Raw genomic sequence first — 19,645 nt, forward strand, 5'->3', positions numbered from 1 at the left:
TGGTGGCCCGGCTAGCAGAGAGAGACGTTTTGGAGGTAGAAACAACCAAGATTTGGCAGGTGATTAGATCTGCAAGGGGAAGGAGAATAGAAAGAAAGCTGAGGATAGCGCTGGGGTCCAAAGCCTAGACATTTGGAAGGGTGGCAGTGCCTCCAATAGGAATAGGGTCATTGGGTAGAAGGGTATCTTTGGGGGAAAGAGGATAAGTTCTGCTCTGGATATCAAATGGGGAGCCACTGAGGTTTGCTGAGTGAGGAAGTGATACAGTCAGAAGTATGCTTTAGGAAGATCCTTTTGGTAGTTGTATGGAAGTTGTATTAGTGAGGGGAGAGAACTGAGACAGGAAGGACATGTAGGAGCCATTTATGGAACAATATCCCATTGACTGTGTCATGACTGAAGAAATCATGATAAAGGAACATTGTAGGAATTCAGAGAATTGTGAGAAGACTTTTATGAAAGAATATCGGGCAAAGCAACAGAACCAATACAAAGAAATGACTGCATTAAGGTAAATGAAAAGAACCCAAAATGAAGGCAACTGCTCAGTAACTGTAATGGCCAATCTTAGCCCCCAGAGAAGGGATGACAAAAAAGCACCACCCTCCTTTCAGCAAGAGAGATGTGGAATGTCATATACACTGTCATAAATGGTAGCTGTGGGGGGTGGTTTTGCTTGTCTGTCTGTCTTTCCTCTGAGGAAATGTTCGCTGGATAGATGTGTATATGTGTATGCTGTGTGTGTGTATGTGTCTGTGGGAGTAGATCCTAAAACAAGATACAAAAGCAAAGGGCATCCATAACATTGATGCTTTTCATAAGATTTGAGATTGCTGGGTAGTATCCTTGGGCTTCAGCATAAATACTTCTATAGAATAACAGCAACATTTGGTAAAGTTTGATCCTGTCCAGTGGAGAGTATACTGAATTGTTTACACTCCAGTTAATTTCTAATCCTTTCATTAATAGCCCTTTATTGCACTATAGCCAGTAAAAGATGCATTTTAATATTTCTGCTTTTCTTCATTTGCTTATGACATTTTTATAACTTAATATATGGTCAATTTTTGTAAAGGTGCCATGCACAGTTGAAAAACATGTACACTTATTTTTATTCCCATCCAATAATCACCAGAGACCTATCCTATCTAGCTTTTCTAAAATTTTACACTGGTAGATTCTTCCCGGGGTCCTGAACCAACAACTTGGGATCTTCCAGAGGGATCAGGAGCCTGCAGTCACTGTCCAGAGCTCAGATATAGGCCTATAGCACAGTGATGCTCAGAAATGATCTGAGCCTCAGCTGAGGCCAGCAGCCCAGGGCCTGGATTACTGACCTAATTGGGCCTAAGAGCTCAAAGCCTTTAGCCTCAAGTTGCTCAAAGCATAATGTAGAGAACAGTACTCATTGGACAACAGTAGAGGAGGGTTTCCCAGAGGGGCAGGGATCTTAGAACCAGCCCCTAGAGCTCACTTTAGGCCAGCAACACTGGGTTGCCTACAGCATATCACTGGAACAATTAATAGAAAAAACAAACAAGAGAAAAAGAGTTATCATGAGGCCAGAGCTGCCCAAGGAACTAACTACAGAACACTTAACAGCAAAGCCCCAAAGAAAAATAGTTGATCATAAGGTTGCTAAGAATTTGAAAAAGAAATTATTCAAGAGTTAAAAATGGATTAAAATGGTATAATAAATGAAATGAGTGTGATACAGGCAAGAAGTGGATAAGAAATGAATGTTTTAGAGAAAAGACCTGGAAAGAGATTTAATAGCTGGACACAAACTGTTCAAAACCTTTACCCAAGCAACAGACTCACTGAAATTCACAATGGACCAAAATTCTTGACTCCATGAAACAATGAAAAAATATTACAACAAAGAAGCAAAATAAAACATGGAAGCAATTATAGCAATTGAACAGTCAAACAGATCAAAGAGAGATCATTTAAGAATCATTGAACCACCTGAAAGACACAAGCAAAAAAATAAGAGCCTAGAAATCAATTTCACAAAATCATGAAGAAAAATGCCCAGATCTCCTAGTACCAGCAAAATGGAAACAGAAGCAATTGACCATTTTATAGCCAAAATAAAAAGCTTCCAGGTTAGAGAAAAAAATAATGCTTTGAGCACCCAAAATGAAAGAATTAAAATGCCAAGGAGCCACAGTCTAGCTCACACAAGATTGAGTGGCTTCCACTGTAAAGGAACAAAGACCAAAAACATGAGATATTCTGAAAAGCCAAAGACTTGCTTTTACAATCAAGAAGAACCTTCAGGGATTTTCATTCTTCTTTTTCCCACTGTGGGAGTGGAGGGAGGAGAGTCCATGGGACAGAGACCAGATGCTTGTTAATTGAAAAAAAAAAGCTAATCAAAAATTAAAATCAGAAAACATCTTTATTCAAGACCTTAACTTCTTTCTTGTTATTTTTCATTAGCTTTTACAGCTTTCAAATGGAACACTGAGGTCTTCCAGTATTAAAGTTTTGCTATTTCTCCTTGTAATTCATTACTTTTTTTCCTTTATGTATTTATATACTATGCAATTCAGTCTATATGTGTGAAGTACTGAAATTAATAGAAGTCAGAAGGTCAGGGGTCTACTAACTTGGCAGTAACCAGCAGTCACTTTCTTGTCCCATTCCTCAGTTTCCTCATCTGTATGAGATGGATGAAAATCCCTGTTGTACCCCCATCCAGCAAACGTGTCAAATGATTTGCAAAAACAACAAAGTGCTTCTTAAGCCTTAAGTTTTACTATTCGCTCACTCATTCATTAATTATTTATCAAGCACCTTCTATATACTTGACATTGTGTGCTCTTAGTAAACACTCAAAAAGATCCATAATCAGATCACCGGGATTTCCCTGTGATGCAGACAGCATGGCCCAGTGGAAAGATCCGTGGATGCAGAGTCAGAGGGACAAGGTTTAAATCCTGCTCTCTACACTATCTTTGAAGTCACTTAGCCTTTCTAGGTCTTAGGTTCTCATCAGTAAAGCAAAGAGGGGTTGAGATAGCTGGCTTCTGTTGTCCGTCCCATCAGGGCCTATCTGTGCTCTTCCTTATAGCCCCAGAGTTCAGCACAGTGCCTGGCCCAAAGGGTCTATCCATGCCTGGCACCAAGGCTGTCTTTGGGGCCTCAGAACAGCTTGAAGCTTCACCAAAGGCTTTCCTCACAACCATTCCAAAGAGGACATAAACGGGTTATTGCCCCCATTATACTAAGCAGGAAACAGTGGTTGAGAGTTAAGCGCTCTCTAAGGCTTTACAGAGGGGGAAGGGGAGGAGGAGGAGGGTTTCGGTTACTTTATAAGGAAGTGGGGCTGTCAGCATTATTCATCCGCCCTGAATAAGGTCCACCGACCTTCGGGATGAGTCCCAGGCAGAACCAACCTGCTACGGTTCCACCCCGGCTCACCTGTTGCCGTGATCAATCTTGGCTGTGACCTTCTTCTTGAGCTCGGCCAGCTCATCCTTGGGGAGGGTCCCTGACAGGATCTGAGACCTCCACTCAATCAGGCTGTAGGTCATTTGCTGCAGCTGCCGGAAGAGGGTGACCTTGTTGTTCTGCAGGGAGGAAAGGAAAAAGGCTGGAGTGAGTCTGGGCAAGGAGGCAGAGATGGCATGTATGGTCATCCCCTCCTTCAGGGAGCAGGGCAGGGATTCTGAGCCCCCCCAACTCTGGTGACAGGCAGGGGTTTGTGTGATGCACCTACATTCGGACCGGGTCTTCCTTGGGACCAATGACATGCATGCATTTGGGAGTCGGCAGGCCAGGGTTAGCGGTGGATCACTGGATCACTGGATTAGAGATTCAGTGTTAGAAGATCATTGAGCCCATCCCCCATGTTTTGCAGATGGGGAACTGAGGCACTGTGAGTTTAAATGCCTTGCACAGGATCACACAGTTACTAAGTATATGGAGCGAGACTTGAATCCAGGTCTTCCTGACCCTAATGCCGTCCCTGGACTATTGTTCCTTTAACCCCAGTGACCTGACAACTCTGACTTGTGTGGTCTCCTCCAACTGCTGATTCATCTTGGGAACCTCTACCTGAGGAAATACCTACATCACCCATGCACACTCGAGACTCTATCCAGCCCTCGACTCCCCTGACTTTCCGGACTCCTTCTCCACCTGAATCCCACCCCAGGATCCTCCCACACCCTCCCTAGCTTTTCCACGGCCTTTTATGTATGGTCCCCCCCATAGAATGGAAGTGCCTGGAGGGCAGGAACTGTCTATTTTGGTTTTTATTTGTATCCCCAGCTCTTAGCACAGTGTTTGATCACAGTAAGTGCTTAAGAAGTATTCTGTTTCTCAAGTCATTTATGTATCTATTATCTTTATTTATCTGCGTAGCTATCTACCTATATATCTATTGATTGATCAGGCTATCATCTCCAACATCTTTGTCTATCCACATCTATCTACCTACCTATCTGTCTATTTATTTGTCTATCCACATCTATCATCTCTCTATGCACATGTCTATCTATCTATCTAGCCATCCACTATTCACATGCTACCTCTCTCTTCTGTGGATTGGAGACCCAATTTTTGAGTATGAATTTCAGTCTTAAGTTTTGTTTTGTTTTGGTCCAGACTTTTGATTTTTTTTTTTCAGCCAAAGACAAGGTTTATTAAAGATCCACCATACTGGCCAGACTCTCAAGGAATCTGAGCAGCTGTGAGCCATTGGCTGGATTATAGGAATCTGAGCAGTGGCTAGATTATAAGAATCCAAGCCTAGACCTTTGATTTTTTCCATGGGGAATTCCCTGATATGAAAACTCCTGCGACCAATGCAGATGAGCAAGTGTGAGTCAAATCTTGCCTTTGATATTCATCATCCATGTGACCTTGGGGACAAGGTCAAGTGACCTCTAAGGATCACCCTGGGCCTCAGTTTCCCTTGTCTGTAAAACAAGCAGGTTGGGTTAGATTGTCCCTGAGGTCCTATTCTGCTCCAAATCTAAATCTCTGATCTATCTCTGGTAGCATTGTTTTTCTTCTGTCTTTGTATTCCTGGGACCTCAAACATGGATAAATAGCAAATGCTCCATGGACAAAGAGTAGTCCCAGCTATTGAGAGGAATGTGACCTGTCCACGATCACAAAGCTGGCAGGTACTGAAACTAGATTTTCCTGGTTCCTTGGTCAGCTCTGTAGCCAACACTTTACTCAACTACACCATGTTGTCTCTCTTGTCTTAAGCCTTGCCTAGAATCAATGAAATATGTAGACTGCAGGGAGAATTTAAAGCTCCTATAAGCAAATACCTCTAGTTTCATGGATAAGAGGCAAAGCCCAGGGCTCTTTCTACCACTATGCCTCTTCTAAGGAGGAGTTTTGAAAGTTTCTCCATTAACAAACTACTCTCACAAGGAAGTCAATAGCTCAGTCATTACATCAACATTTGCCAAAAAAAACCCCTAAAAAACAAAAACCCTTCACAAGATGAGAAAGGTAGAATTAGTGACTTCTCAGGAAAAAAAAAAAAAGAACTGGAGGTTTCAGTGGCTTACAAACTCAACACTAGTAAACTATGTGATATGACAGTCCAAAAAAAAAAAGCCTAATACTAATGTTAATATTAATAATAGTGAACATTTGTATATCACTTACTATGTGCCAGGCACTGTGCTAAGCTCTTAAGAGAGTCATATCGTGCGGGTAGGTGGTGCAGCGGATAGAGCACCGGCCCTGAAGTCAGGAGGAACTGAATTCAAATCTGGCCTCAGACCAAACACTTGACACTTACTAGCCGTGTGACCCTGGGCAAGTCACTTAACCCCAATTGCATAAAAGAAAAAAAAAGAGAGAGTCATATCATCTTTTTTCACTCGGGCTGAGTCCTCTTGGGCATCTGGGATGCATAACATGCAACAACCACTTGACCCTTTGCTTGTAAAAAGTTGTATTATTCACTCATTCATTCATTATTTATTTATCGAGCACCTACTATGTCCTTGAGGTCATGTGAGGTAAATGAAGCAATCTCTGCCCTAAAGGGGCCTCCATTCTGTTGAAAGTAATGAAGTGACCAGAGCCTTAGACTCAGGGTCATCAGTCCTGTCTGTAAGTCTTGTTTCTGACACCCCTTAGATGTGTAACTGAACTTCTCTGAATTTTTGTTTCCTTTTCCATTGATGTAGATGGGTTCTACCCTTCTTTGCATGCTTAGGGCTTAGCACAGCACCTGGCACGCAGTCAGTGCTCATTGACTGACTGACTGACATCTGGTGGATTCTCTTTAGCTCTGGGTGCCATATTTGGGGAAGGGCATTGATCAACCCTAGTTCATCTCAAAGCGGGAGACCAGGATGACAAGAAGCCTAGATACTACACTTTGTGAGGATCATTTGAAGGAACTACAGGTCTTTGGCTTAAAGAAGACTTGGGGGAAAGGGGGAATCATAACCATTTCTTCAAGAATGTGAAATGCTTTTATGTGAAAGAGGGATGAGATTTGCTTTGATTGCTCCCAGAGAGCAGCAGTGGGTGAAGGCAGATTTCAGCCCAACCTGAGGAAAAAGAGCCCACTGGAGAATGGACTTTCTTGGGAGGTATGGACCCCCCCCTCTCCTAACTGAAAGGCTTTGAGAAAAAGGAGATCTGTCACTACCAGGCATGTTTGTGCAGATGATTCTCATTTGGGTAAAAACTGGACTCAGTGTCCTTCAGATCATGTCCCTTTTCTATCCTGCCAACCAACCAGAAAAGTAGAAAACAGGGTGTTTTTTGTTGTTACTGTTGTTAAAACTTGCTTCTGATAAGCAGAGGCCCACCCAGGCTTCTCAGGCAGCTCCTCTAAAGATAGGGCAATACTGAGGTCAAGCTGAAGTTGTCCTGGAAAGCCTCCAAAGGGGAGTGAGAAATCCAGCCCACTCTACACTGTGACATCGGAGATTCCTAGCTGATAAGAAAAAGCGATCTTTTTATTCACGGACTCCCAGGTTCTTGGAGAGGAAAAACACCTCATCCATAGTGTGCCAGAACATGAATTTCCAGGCTCCATTTCTTCCAAAGTGAGCACATAGGAAGCTGGCTGAATGATCTCTTCATTGTATATGACATGGGTTCAAGAGGCCCCAGGCATAGGTGGTAGTCTCTGCTTTGTTCTGGCCCCCATTCCTCCCTCTCTAGTTTCAACTAAATTAGAGCCTGTCAAAGACGCTTTAATGAAGACCTCAGCATGCCAGCCCTGTGTGCCAAGTCCTCACCAAAAGGAGGGCAAGGGCAGCCACTTTGTTTAATTTCCCCCTGTCATCAGAAATCCCAACAAATGAGCTGAAGGCCTCAATTGTCCCCTTTACTTTAAAGAAATTAGTTTAGAGAGTGCATTCCAGGGAGGTCCCAAGGACAGGGGGTCACTGGAAGAGGGTGCCTAGAAAACAGAGACATGGAAAAGGGCAGTACTTCTGAGACAGTCCAGCCAGCCTCTGGGATAGATCACAGATCTTGAAAGAGAAGAAGCCTTAATGGCCAGTTAATCTGACTTGCTCATTTTGCAAATGAGGAGGCTGAGACTCAGACTTGTCCAGATCATTGGTTCATAGATCTCTTTTAGTCCCTTCATTTTACAGATGAATAGACTGGGGCCCAGAGAGGTGAGAAGTATCCAGACCACAGATCTGGAGCCTAAAGGGTTTTTTAAGCCTTGCAGTCTATCCTCCTTTATTCATAGACAAGGAAATTAAGATCCAAGGAGATTACAAAATTTGTCCCAAGTCACACAGATAGTAATCATCAAAAGTGGGATTGAACCCAGGGCTTCTGCCTTCTGAGCCAAAGCTCTTTCTATTATCACATGAAAAAGTCCATCAAACAAAGTTAGAATGGAAGGAGAGGGAATGGGAATCCAACCATCACTTTTCTCTTTACACAGTAATTACCACGTCATATCTCCCCTCTCATTAACTTCAGAATTGGAAGGGAGAATGAGAGGGAGGGGGCCTGCAGATCACAAATGAAATATTTGAAAAACTGGGTGAAGGTTTCCATAGGAATGTTCTTTTCCTAGTAATGAACCAGAGGGACCTAATTTGGAGCTCTTTCATTGCTGAAATTACTTCTATGAGCACAGACCTAGGGATACGGTGACCACCATCAGTATAAAAAAATTAAGTTTGAGGGTGATGAATCCTGCTGGAAAGATAGAACAAGTCATTATGGTCTTCAGGTTCATAGGGTCATAGATTTAGAGCAGGAAGGGACTTTAGAGGCAATCTAGTTCAAAGCAATCACTTGGTGGATGATGGACCCAATAGGGTTGGGGGGGGGTGTCGCAGAGATATTTACAAAAGCAGAGCTGGGCATTCAACCAAGTCCTTGGATTCCCAATCCGGTCCCCTTCCCTTGCATCATACTATTCTTATCACTGCTGTCTTCTTTTTCACATGAATGAATGACGAAGCATTTATGAAGTGCTTACTAGAGATGAATCCAGTAGCCAATGTTTCTCCACCAGATCTCTGTGGATCTTCAATCTATTTGCTTGGCAACTTTTCAGAAAGAAAGGCTTAAAACCCCAGCTGTTATTCACTGGTTCTCTGGATTTTATCTATCTACTGAAATCTCTCTGAGGAGGGTTCCTCCCTCTTTTAAAATGGAAACAGACTTTAGAAATTGCAAGGTGACAACCACTGTTGTGAGACTTCCTTTGAAGTCCCATGTTTAGTCATGGGTGATTCATCCTAGGAGGGAGATCAGCTTGTCCAGGATGGAGACTAAGAAAGTGAAAGGCCTGGAGATCAGGCCAAAAAAGGAATGGATGCCTGAAGGATGCTGGGTTGTTTAGCCTGAAGAAGACATTAGACTTAGACATGGCAGTCATCTTTACATATCGTAAGGGGCAGCAGCAGAAGACGTATTTCCACGTGCGATACTTTCTTATAGAAGAAAGAACTGGGTGGGAAGAACATGGAGGCAGACACCAGGTTAAATTCAGATTTCAGGAAAAAACCTCCTAACATGTAGAGCCAACCCTGCCTTGCTGAGACCCAGCTTGGAATGGGTATAGGAAAAAGTGACCAGGATGGGATGGGGGGGGGGCTTAAAAACATGCCAAAGAATTTCTTTGAGGGCACCAAGAATGTCCAGCTTAGAGGAAAGGGAGATTTCAGGAGAGAGAAAAAGCTATAAAATCATCAGGAATTATTGAAAAGGCTGTTAAAAAGTGAGAACATATCTAGGAGAAGGGTAAGCCATGGGGTGAAGGAATTCATGTGACATGAATGTGATAAGTGATCAGAGGGACTGGGAATGATTAGTCTGAAGGTGAGAAGACACAGGGCATGCCAGAGCACAGGCACATAGCTAGAAGGTGCCTTCCAGGTCAACTTGACCAGTCTCCTAATTTTATAGATGGGAAACCTGAGGCCCAGAGGAGACGCTCAATGACAGTCACGCTGAAACGACAGCAGAGACTTGTCAGAAGTGGTGTGCTAGGAATTCCCTTTTAAAAGTTCTTTATCATTACTATACTATTTATATCTTTACAAAAGAGAAGGACAATTCTTTCCCAATGGCACGGTTCCCCTGCAGGTTGGGGATGTGGTCAAAGAGTGAATGCTTACAGGCCTGCCTGAGTCTATCATTCTTTTCTGATCCTTAGACAAAAACTCTCCTGCTCTGCAATATGACAGAGATAAACACAGGCCTCCAGCTGAGATACCACCTCAACCTTATCTGAGCCAGCACCACCTACCAATGGGTGGGTTGGTGCCAGGCCTGTGGCACAGTCTGTTTCCCAAGAAGGCTGCCTATGTCTTTATTTAAAGGAGCACTTTTAAACTGCCCTGAGTGTGAGGCTGTTGTTGTTCAGTAGTTTTTCAACCGTGTCTGACTCCTCATGACTGGAGTGGTTTGTTATTTCCTTCTCCAGCTCATTTTACAGATGAGGAAACTGAGGCAATCAGGGTTAAGTCACCCAGGTAGTATGTGTCTGAGGCCAGATTTGAACTCAAGAAGATGAGTCTTCCTGACTCCAGGGCTAGCGCTCTATCCATTGCACCACCTAGCTACCCTATGAGATTAATGTATGAGTATGAGATTAATGCAATCTAAACCTGGATGCCAATAAAACAGAGGCCAAAGGTTGACTTACTAGATCTCCACGATGGAAGGCACTTGTCAGGTAGTGGCTGAAGTGGTAAGAGCACCCGAATGAGGGCTTGGGACACCTGGACTCCAGTTCACTAACTTCCCCTTTCCTGGAGTTGGACAATCTGGGTTGGAGTCTGTTCTCTGCCACTTATTATCAGTGTGACAGTGGGTGAGTCACTTCCTCTCTCTGACCCTCAAGTTTCTTCATCCATAAAATTCTGTGAGCTCTAAATTTCCTCCTCTTTAATTGAAGCCTCCTTAGTTCCTTCGATCAATCATCAAAACCACGTTCTATGAGTTCCGTCACCATGCCAGTCTCCCTCCTGACGGAGCTGACTATACCCCAGCTTGTCAATAACCTTCTTGAAATTTAGTGAAAAGAACACTGGATTGGGAGTCTGGGGACACTTCTAGAAGATTCCCTCCACAGTCACCCTTCTCCTCCTCCCCCCACCCCATTATTCAATCTCTTTCTTTCTTCTGGTTTCTTTTCTGTTACCTCCAAACCTTTGTGGCCCATCCTTTAAAAAAGGTCACCAAAGTCAGCCTTCCCTGCTGGTTCTCCTCCATCTCTTCTCCCCAGAGCACCTTCAGAAAACCATCTATTCTCAGTGCATCCCCACTTTCTCTCCTCTCACTCTTTCCCTAACCTTTTGAAACCCAGCTCCATAGTCACTACTCAACTGAAAATGCTTTCTCCAAAGTTCCCAATGATGCACAATGACACATCTCTTCCCCATGCTCATTCTTCTTGACCTCCCTTTAACATCTGACACTGTTGATCCTTTTCCCAAGATACTCTCCTCTGGAATATCTGGAATACATATCCTCTGGAATATACTGGAATGACAGTATTCTCCCATGGTTGTCCTTCCCACCTATATGACAACTTCTCAGCCTCCTTGACTAGGTCATTATCTATAACATATCCCCTAAGTGTGGCTGAACCTCAAGGTTTTGTCTTGGGTCCCCTTCTTTCTCTGTACTCCTGTAGCTTAGTGACATCATCAGCTTAAATTTATTTAATTTATATTTCTAAGTAGATGAGCTATGGATGCAGCCCAAGGGTTTCTCTGGAGCTACAGTCCTACTTTAACAAACAATTCCACTGATAATAGAAATCTGGTGACATTGGGAATTGGATCTCCTGTAGGAATCTGATTCTCATCATGTTGCAGAAGGGATTTATGGATTCTTGTTCAGACACAAATTGGGCTACATATGGGCTCCCAGGGCCCTTCCAGCTCTAAGAGTTTCTACCTCTGTGTTGCCAGGCAGAACTGAGGCTAAGCTATCAAAAGCAGAGGTAAGGAAGGGTGGAACTTACTCTCAGGCATCTCTAGGGCAATAAAAAAATTTCCCAGCCTATCCTTGGACATTACCTAACCACCCTTCCTATCACCAGCTCCTCCTCCAAAGCAAACATGTAAGGGGGGAGTTGGGGGTAGACAGCAGAGGACACACCCAGAGCTCTTAAGTCATACTTTGCTCCAAAGGGCTCTTTTAGTTTTCCTCTAACAAACATTTCTTCAGCTCAAGGCTTCCCATCAAAAGAAGGGAGGCCTGCACCAGACTTATCTCAAAACATTTCCTGTTTCTTCCTCAACAGCTGAAAATGCCCACAAGGGAAGAGCAGCCAGGATGGTCACACAAGACACCCTCCAGTTCTGAAAACACCCTTTGCTCTGGAATTTGATCTCCTGCCTCTCCTGCAGAGAACTCGACTAGTGTTTCCTGGACCGGGGCCCACCTTCAAGAGGCTATCTCTACAGACAAATGTTGGCCTTGCTAGTAGGAGTCCAAGGACATGGAGGATTTCATGCTTCCTAAAGACAAAGGCCACAACCTTGAATAAGAGATGACTTAGGAGAGATGTTAGGGCCCCTCGTGAGAGTGATCCAGGTCACAGTAAAACAAAGACATGCCTATTAGGTGGCAAGAGCTTCCATGTTGGCTAATATTGTTGGTTTGAGTCAGTGTGGTACAGTGGAAAGGGTTCAGGATTTAGAGTCAGAGGAGCAGGATTTAAATCCTGCCTCTGACACTGACCAGCTCTGTAACCTTTGTTAAATCATTGAGCCTCGGTTTTCTTATTACAAACTGAGGTTCAAAGAACTGAAGGTCAGTCAGTGAACATTTATTAAGCACCTACTATGTCTCAGGCACCTTGCTAAGTGATGGGGATACAAAAAGAGGCAAAAGGTTATACCTGCCTTCAAGGAGCTCAGTCTAAGAGGAGAGAGACAACAAGTAATCAGACATGGAAAAACAAACAGCCTAAATAGGAAACAATTAACAGAGGGAAGGCACTAGAATTAAGAGGAACTAGAGAAGATTTCCTGTGAAAGGAGGGAATTTAGGTGAGACTGAAAGGATGGCAAAGATAAGGAGGGAGAACATCCCAGACATGGGCAACAGCCAGAGAAAATGCCTGGAGCGGAGAGACGGAGGCAGAATTTGAACCCATAACTTCACAGCCAGGGCTATCAACACTCTATGATGCTGCCTCTTCAACTCCCCCTTTGGCAGATGAGGAAACATAGGCTCTGGGAGGTCAAGAGACTTGCCTAGAGGAACCATCCTGGGCAGCTGCAAACTGGGAATGCAGTGATATGACTTTCAGATGGAGTTTAAAACATAAGATGTACAAATTGGGTGCAGCAGCTCTGAGGAAAGCATGGGAAAGTGCTCCTATTAGAACCAAGAGACTCCTTCCACAATGGAAGCTAATGCCATATTAGGGGCAAGAAATTCTACTGTTGAGCAACAGAGGCAGCGCAGGGTCTTATAAAACTCGAGGAGCTGGTCCAGGTCTGTTACTAACTAGTTCTTGGTCACCTGTCCAACGATAACTGTGGTCTAGACGTTGACCGAAAATCTCCTAGCCCTAAGATTCTATAATTCCATGAGATAATGGTTGACACTTTGAAAAAGATCCCATCAAGCAGAAGGAAGAGGAAGGATGCCATTTGTTGGTGGTTTCCTGCTTAATTGATGAGTCTGTATCGATAGCAGAAGCAGGCTGCAGGTCTATCAGAACGGTTTAAAAGAGCTGTCCTGGCTTATCACCACTGAGTTAATCAATAGCGACCAACAGACATTTTGAAATATCAACAAGTAATAAAACACCTTGTCACCTTTCAAGAAAAAGAGAGAGGCCCCATGGAGAGCCAGGGTTCTCTAGGCATCTTATTTCCTACCAAATCAATGCTGCTCATGGAAAGAGAAGCTTCCACACTTTTAGTTTAGAATATTAATATCTACCCTTAACTCAGTAGGTAGAGGCTGTGTGCTGGAGAGGAAAGAAGATGGGTTTGGGAGTCAAAGGACTTAGGATGTTATGATTCTATGACCTGGATTCAAACCTCACTTACTACCTATGGAACTTTTTAAGTGATTGGGCCTGTCTAGGCCTCAGTTTCCTCATCTGCAAAATGAGGGATTTGGACTAAATGGGAAGGGTCATCTGGTCCTACAATTCTATGCCTTTTTCATCATCTTGTTCTGGCCTCACAACCCAAGAACAGAGAATTCTGGGAATGAAGAAGACTTGGATTCAAATCCCACCATAGACCCTTACTAGCTAGCTGTGTTCCCGAAGGTAAATCATGATCTCTCCATAGCTTGTTTTAGATGATTTATGAAGTGCCTTCCATCTCTAAGTCTTGATTCTATAACTTGACCCATATTTCCTTGTGTTGCTACCCATTCTAACTAGTAGGCCTGGAACAATTATCTAGTAGACACAGTGAAGTTTTAATTTATTTATCATTTATACATTCAAAGAAAAGAGTTTTGAGAGTCCCTTGAACAGCAAGGAGGTCAAATCAGTCAATACTTAAATTAACTCAGACGACTTGCTGGAAGGTCAAATACTGAAGCTGAAGCTTAAATACTTTGGCCACATAATGAGGAGATGGAACTCATTGGAAAAGACCCTGAAGTTGGGAAAGATCGAAGGCAGAAGGAGAGGGGACAGCAAAGGATGAGATGGAGAGAGGGTGTCATGGAAGCAATGAACGTGAGCTTGGACAGACTTTGGGTCCCAGACCTCCCAGAGCTTATGGTCTACTTAAGGCAAAGTAAGACATGTACGAATAAAAAGGTAACCAGAGCTTTAAGGCATTGTACACTTGTGAGGCTCTAATGAGTAAGATGTGGTTCAAGCCCAAATTGGACCATTTGAAACTTCAAGGCATTCTTCCCACTTGCCCTGGGGTTCTAGTCCCATTTCTGGTGTGCACCATTTGCGGGATCCCAGGCAATTTTCTCAGATGAAAAACAATTGAAACTGAACACAGTGAAATTATAATGACCAGGGTCTGGAAGAAGAGATTTAGCGATGGTATCTCCTCAAACTTTTTGCAGAGGTGGGGGTCTACAGGTGTGTAACGCTGCATACAACGTCAGTGGTGCTCTGGGCTTTGGAGGTGACTCACCACGTAGAGTTTGTGCCAGATGACTGCCCATTCTCGAAGGGTGGATGTGAGTTCCTGCACCAGTGGCGCCTCACTGGGAATCACGGTCTCATGTTGCCTAGAGAGAGAAACAGATGAGCCACGGGGTTTCTCGAAGGAGGCCTGGCCAGCGGAAGTTGGTAAGGGCCTTGTTTCCAGGCTGGGATGAGGCAAAACCTGGGCCCTGGGGGGGTGTCTAGTAGGAAACTCAACTGAATCTTTGAGGTTTGGAGAAAAACTCATCTCACTCAGATCTCAGGCAGTCCCCAAATAGGGCCTGAGCCTGGGAGTGTGAAATAATCCACAGCCAAGGTTGTCTCCATCCTGGACTTCTTGAATACCAACTGTATTAACTAAGTTATTATCAAGGAGAATAAGACATGGAGAAAGGAGGATAAAGGAAGGGGAATACGCACATATATAGTACCCACTGTATACCAAGCATTGTGCTAAGTGCTTCACAAATATTCCCTTTAGGCCTCACGATAACCCTGGGAGGTAGGTGCTCTTATAACCCCCATTTTACAGATGAGAAAGCTGAGGCAGGCAGAGGTTAAATGATTTGTTCAGGGTCACCCAGCTAGTAAGTGTCTGAGGCTAGATTTGAACTCAGGTCTTCCTGACTCCAGGCCCACTACTCAGTGCACGGTGGTACTGGCTGAAGAAGATTTATAAGGAAAGCCCAGATTACCCAGTGGAGAGCTTGGTTGGATTTGGAGTCAATGGACCCGGGTTCTAATTCTTATTTTGCCACCTGAGCCACCTTGGCCAAGCCATTCAAACTCAGTAGACCTTGGTTTCTTCCTCTGTCTCTGGTTCTTCAGAGGGAGAATCAGCCATAGCAAACTGATGTAGATGCTAGCCAGTCATTCGATAAACATGGATGAAGTAACAGTGCCACGCTCTATGAGAACAAGCTCCTTGGATGCAAGAAGTGGCAGAAGACAGTCCCTGCCCTCAAGAAGCTCACCATCAATAGACAGGCTTCCAACTTTCAACTGAATGTGCCCACCCAAGGCTGTAGCTCCACCTGTTCAGATATGGGGACTCTCTGGGCCATGGACAAAACAGTCCGAGAACCTCTGGTCTGGGGACCTAACAGGCCCCTTGGAGCTCTAATATTACAGATGTGGATCTCTCTTTGCCTGTACCGGGTCTTCTCACTCATTCTTTCTCCCCACACAAATGTTTCCAGAGCTCAAAGAAAGCAGCTTCAGACCCTGGAGAGAGGGGATGGGGGGAAGTAGCCTGGCTACCCACCGCCAGTCCCAGATGCCCCTGACAGAAGCATCCTGAGTCCCTTCATCTGTGAGGACCCACGATCCTCCTGGACCCCAGTACCGCCTCCTCTGGAGGTGTGGGACCCCTGGATGCCCTCGATCCCTGTAGGAATCCTGGGTCAACATCTCCTTTAGACCTTTCCCTTTCTCCTCTACCCCTCCACCCCGCCATTGCTCAGGCATTCTCTCTGAGACTGTTTCCATTTACAAGGCATAAACTTGAACTGTCAGCATGTTGTCTCTCCCATTACATAAATGAGAGCAGGGTCTGCATTCACCTTCTTTTGTATCCCTATCACTTAGCATAGTGCCTGGCACACAGCAGGCAATGATTAAATGCTTGTTGACTAACTGATTGGGAAGAAGGATTAAAAAAGAAAAAAAATAGAGAAAAGAATGACGGGGAAAGATGCTTTATAGAATGTTGCTGTTGAGTTATTTTCTCTGACTCTTTGTGACCCCCTTTTGGGGGTTTTCATGGCAGGGTTACTGGAGTGGTTTGCCATTTCCTTCCTCAGCCCATTTTATAGATGACGAAACCGAGGCAAACAGGGTGGAGTGGCTTGCCCAAGGCCACACAGCTATTAAGTGTCTGAGGCCAGATTTGAACTCATGAAGATGCGTGTTCGTGATTCCAAGGCCAGTGTTCTATTCAATGTGCCACCTAGCTGCCTACTTTACAGATTGCCCCTCCTCAAATAGGGAAGTAGGAATGGGGAGAGGAGTGGAAAGGGTGGGAAATTCATAATAATATTTGGCATTTATGTAATGCTTAAAATCTTGTGAAGTTCTTTACGTGTATTATCTCATTTCATAAACGACAGCCATAGAGCTGAAAGGGATCTCAAATGTCACCTAGTCAAGGTCTACATTTTACAATGGCCCAGGGAAGTAACTGATTTGTCCGAGGTCACCCAGGCCATCGCATGAGCCAGAAGTAGGGAGTGAACTCTGGTCCTCTGACTCTTCATTCAAGGCTCTTTGTACCACACTCACAATCACCCCATAAAGAGGGCACCCTCATCCCATTCTAATTCATGAGGAAGGTGAGGCTCGCAGATTTGCAATGACCACCCAGTTGGCTGCCACCCGTCGGGCATCCTCAAAGCACTCACCCTCGATCCTCTACGGTGGCCTCCTTCAAATGGATGTATGTTTCAGGGAAAATCCCCTACAAAGAGAAAAAATCAGGTTAGATGGTAGCAAAGCCCAAGCCTCAAAACAGAACCTCAATCAACGAGCATCTCTTAAGCATCTACTATGTGCCAGGCATTGTGTTAAACCCTGGTGATACAATGATAAAAAAAAAAACAAAAATAAAATTTTGCAATTAATGTGCTTACATTCTATCAAGTGAGGCAACATATAAATATAACAAAATATCCAGAAGGAAGCTATGGTTCAGTGAGAAGAGAACCCACTTTGAAAGCAGAAAGCCCTGGGTTCAAGTTCTGGCATGTAACTGCTGTACGGTCCTGCACAAGTCACTTAACCTACCGAGGCTCTGGGCAATTCTCCAAGACTCTTAAGTTGCAGAGAAGGTCCTGACTTTTGGACTGAATTGATAGGGGAGCTCCCTATGCAATGAAATAGAGGGATCAGCCTCTATTGCTACCCAAAATAGGTGCATAGGAGATAACCGGGAGTAGGCAAGAGGCACCAGCAACCAGTGCTAGCAGTGAGCACAGGCTGGGATCAGGGAAAGTACAGGTGCAGAAGGTGGTGATTTTTGCTAAGCCTTCAAGGAAGCTAGAGATGCCAAGAGGCAGAGATGAGGAGGGAGTGTGTTCCAAGTATGGTGGCTACCTGTGTGAAGGTGCAGATGGGAGAAGGAAAATATGAAGAAATACGAGAATTCCTACAGCAAAGAAAATAGGAAAAAATAAGGCAAACATGGCAACCTGCCAGTACTCTGAAGTGGTTCGGTTTGGTAAGAAAACCCACCAACGGGCCCCACACAGAATCCCGCGACCTACAGGACTCCTTGCTCCGTTCATTCCCCACTCCCCAAATTCCCCTCTGTAGAATTTCAGCATGAGGCAGTGGAGACCTAGGTTTTCCTTCTTTTCTGTCTACCTGAGGGAAGGAGACTTTTTTCACCGGCTCAGCCAAGGCTAGAGGCTGTGGATGGGTCCTTTCTGGGCTCCCAATTTTTTTTTTGAGCAATTTTTTTTTTTAGGCAATCGGGGTGAAGTGACTTGCCCAGGGTCACACAGCTAGTAAGTGTCAAGCGTTTGATCTGAGGCCGGATTTGAACTCAGGTCCTCCTGACTTCAGGGCCAGCGCTGTATCCAGAGGCTCCCCATTTTTGATTCACATTCTGGGACTCCGTCATGGGTCACTGAGAACAGGACAGAGGCCGCTCTCTCATCCCTTGGCCATCTTAGACTTGTGTTCACGGCAGCGACAGAGGGCATCAACGTATGTTCACAGGCTCACGGCTTTATGGTCTCGGGGGCCTTCCGGGCCAACCAGTCCAATACCGCCACGTTACAGGGGATGTTGCTGTTGTCGGGGGGTCATCTCGGTTGTGTACTTGGCTCTCCGTTGCTGTGGCTTAGTCAATTAATCGTGTCCAACTTTCCAAGACCCCCTTCGGGGTCTTCTTGGCAGAGATCCTGGAGAGGTTTGCCATTTCCTGCTTCAGCTCGTTTTACAGATGAGGACACTGAGGCAAACAGGGTGAAGTGACTTGCCCAGGGTCTCACAGCTAGCAAGTGTCTGAGGCTGGATTTGAACTAATGGAAGATGAGTCTTCCTGATTATGAGTCCAGTGCTCTATCCCCTTAGCTGCCCCCGCAGATGAGGTACTTGGGCCCAGGAGAGGTTAAATGGCTTGCCTCAGAGCATGGAGATCAGCAGCAAAGCCAGGATTTAAGCCCAGGTTCTCCCAGTTCACTCAGTCAAACAGTCACTCAGCATACACTAGGAATGGGAAACAAAAAGAAAGCTGGAACAACGTCTGCCTTCGAGGAGCTTACATCCTGAAGGAGGGAGGAGGATGACAGACAAATAATGAGGTCCATCTAAGCAGTCTTTCCTCCATCACCGTGGCGCCTCTCATTTTAAAGCTGAGGACACACAGACCCTGACAAGATGGCCTCTGATGGACCTTCCAACTCTGACATGCCACCATGACACCCAAGCCCTTGGCAGACTCCATCACGGCCCAAAGAAGCAAACAGAACGACTCTCCAAAAAGTGTCTTGCCAAGATTCTACCATCAGGCTGAACATTTCCAGCACTGTGGCACTAGCAAACCTTATCTTTTCATTAGATTGTAAGCTCCTTGAGGATAAGGACTGTCTTTTGCTTTTTTAACCCCAGTGCTTAGCACAGTACCTGGCACACAGTAGGTGCTTAACCCATGTTTATTGATTGATTGAAGTCACAACTTTTCTGGGCTTGGTTTCTGAATTATCTGTAAAGGGAGGAAGTTGGACTCAGTGGATTGAGGTCTCTTCCATCCCGAGAGCTACAATACCTCAAGTAGTTTACTTACTACTGGAAACACAAAACACGTGTCCCAATATTATAAGTGTAAACCACAGCCTTGTCCTAATAACCCCCTCTTTTGGGATTTTCCAGGCCATGATTGCACCTCGAGAGACAGGAGAGGGTTGGCTCTGACAGCAATGTGTCCTATTCCCAACACATGGATATTTATATGTTGGTACAGCTAGGGGCAACTAGGTGGTGCTATGGATAGATCACCGAAGTTGGTTATTAATTGTGTAATCCCAAGCAAATCAGTTTCATCATCTATAAAATGAGAGGCCTTGACTG

The 19,645-nt window shown here is 44.7% G+C and overlaps 1 protein-coding gene across 1 annotated transcript in view; it reads right to left on the reverse strand.

The window, feature by feature from the left end:
- The window catches only part of DOCK5 (dedicator of cytokinesis 5), a 252,306-nt gene that overhangs the window by 141,646 nt on the left and 91,015 nt on the right, over nucleotides 1–19,645 (reverse strand). The window contains exons 4-6 of the mRNA XM_021001085.2: nucleotides 16,975–17,030; nucleotides 14,562–14,658; nucleotides 3,430–3,578 (exon numbers count right to left, since the gene is read on the reverse strand). Coding sequence (XP_020856744.1) covers nucleotides 3,430–3,578; nucleotides 14,562–14,658; nucleotides 16,975–17,030 — 302 coding nt within the window. The remainder of the gene's footprint in view (nucleotides 1–3,429; nucleotides 3,579–14,561; nucleotides 14,659–16,974; nucleotides 17,031–19,645) is intronic.

Source organism: Phascolarctos cinereus, unplaced genomic scaffold, assembly GCF_003287225.1.
Source record: "Phascolarctos cinereus isolate Bilbo 61053 unplaced genomic scaffold, phaCin_HiC Scaffold_2;HRSCAF=192, whole genome shotgun sequence".
Taxonomy (NCBI): Eukaryota; Metazoa; Chordata; class Mammalia; order Diprotodontia; family Phascolarctidae; genus Phascolarctos; species Phascolarctos cinereus.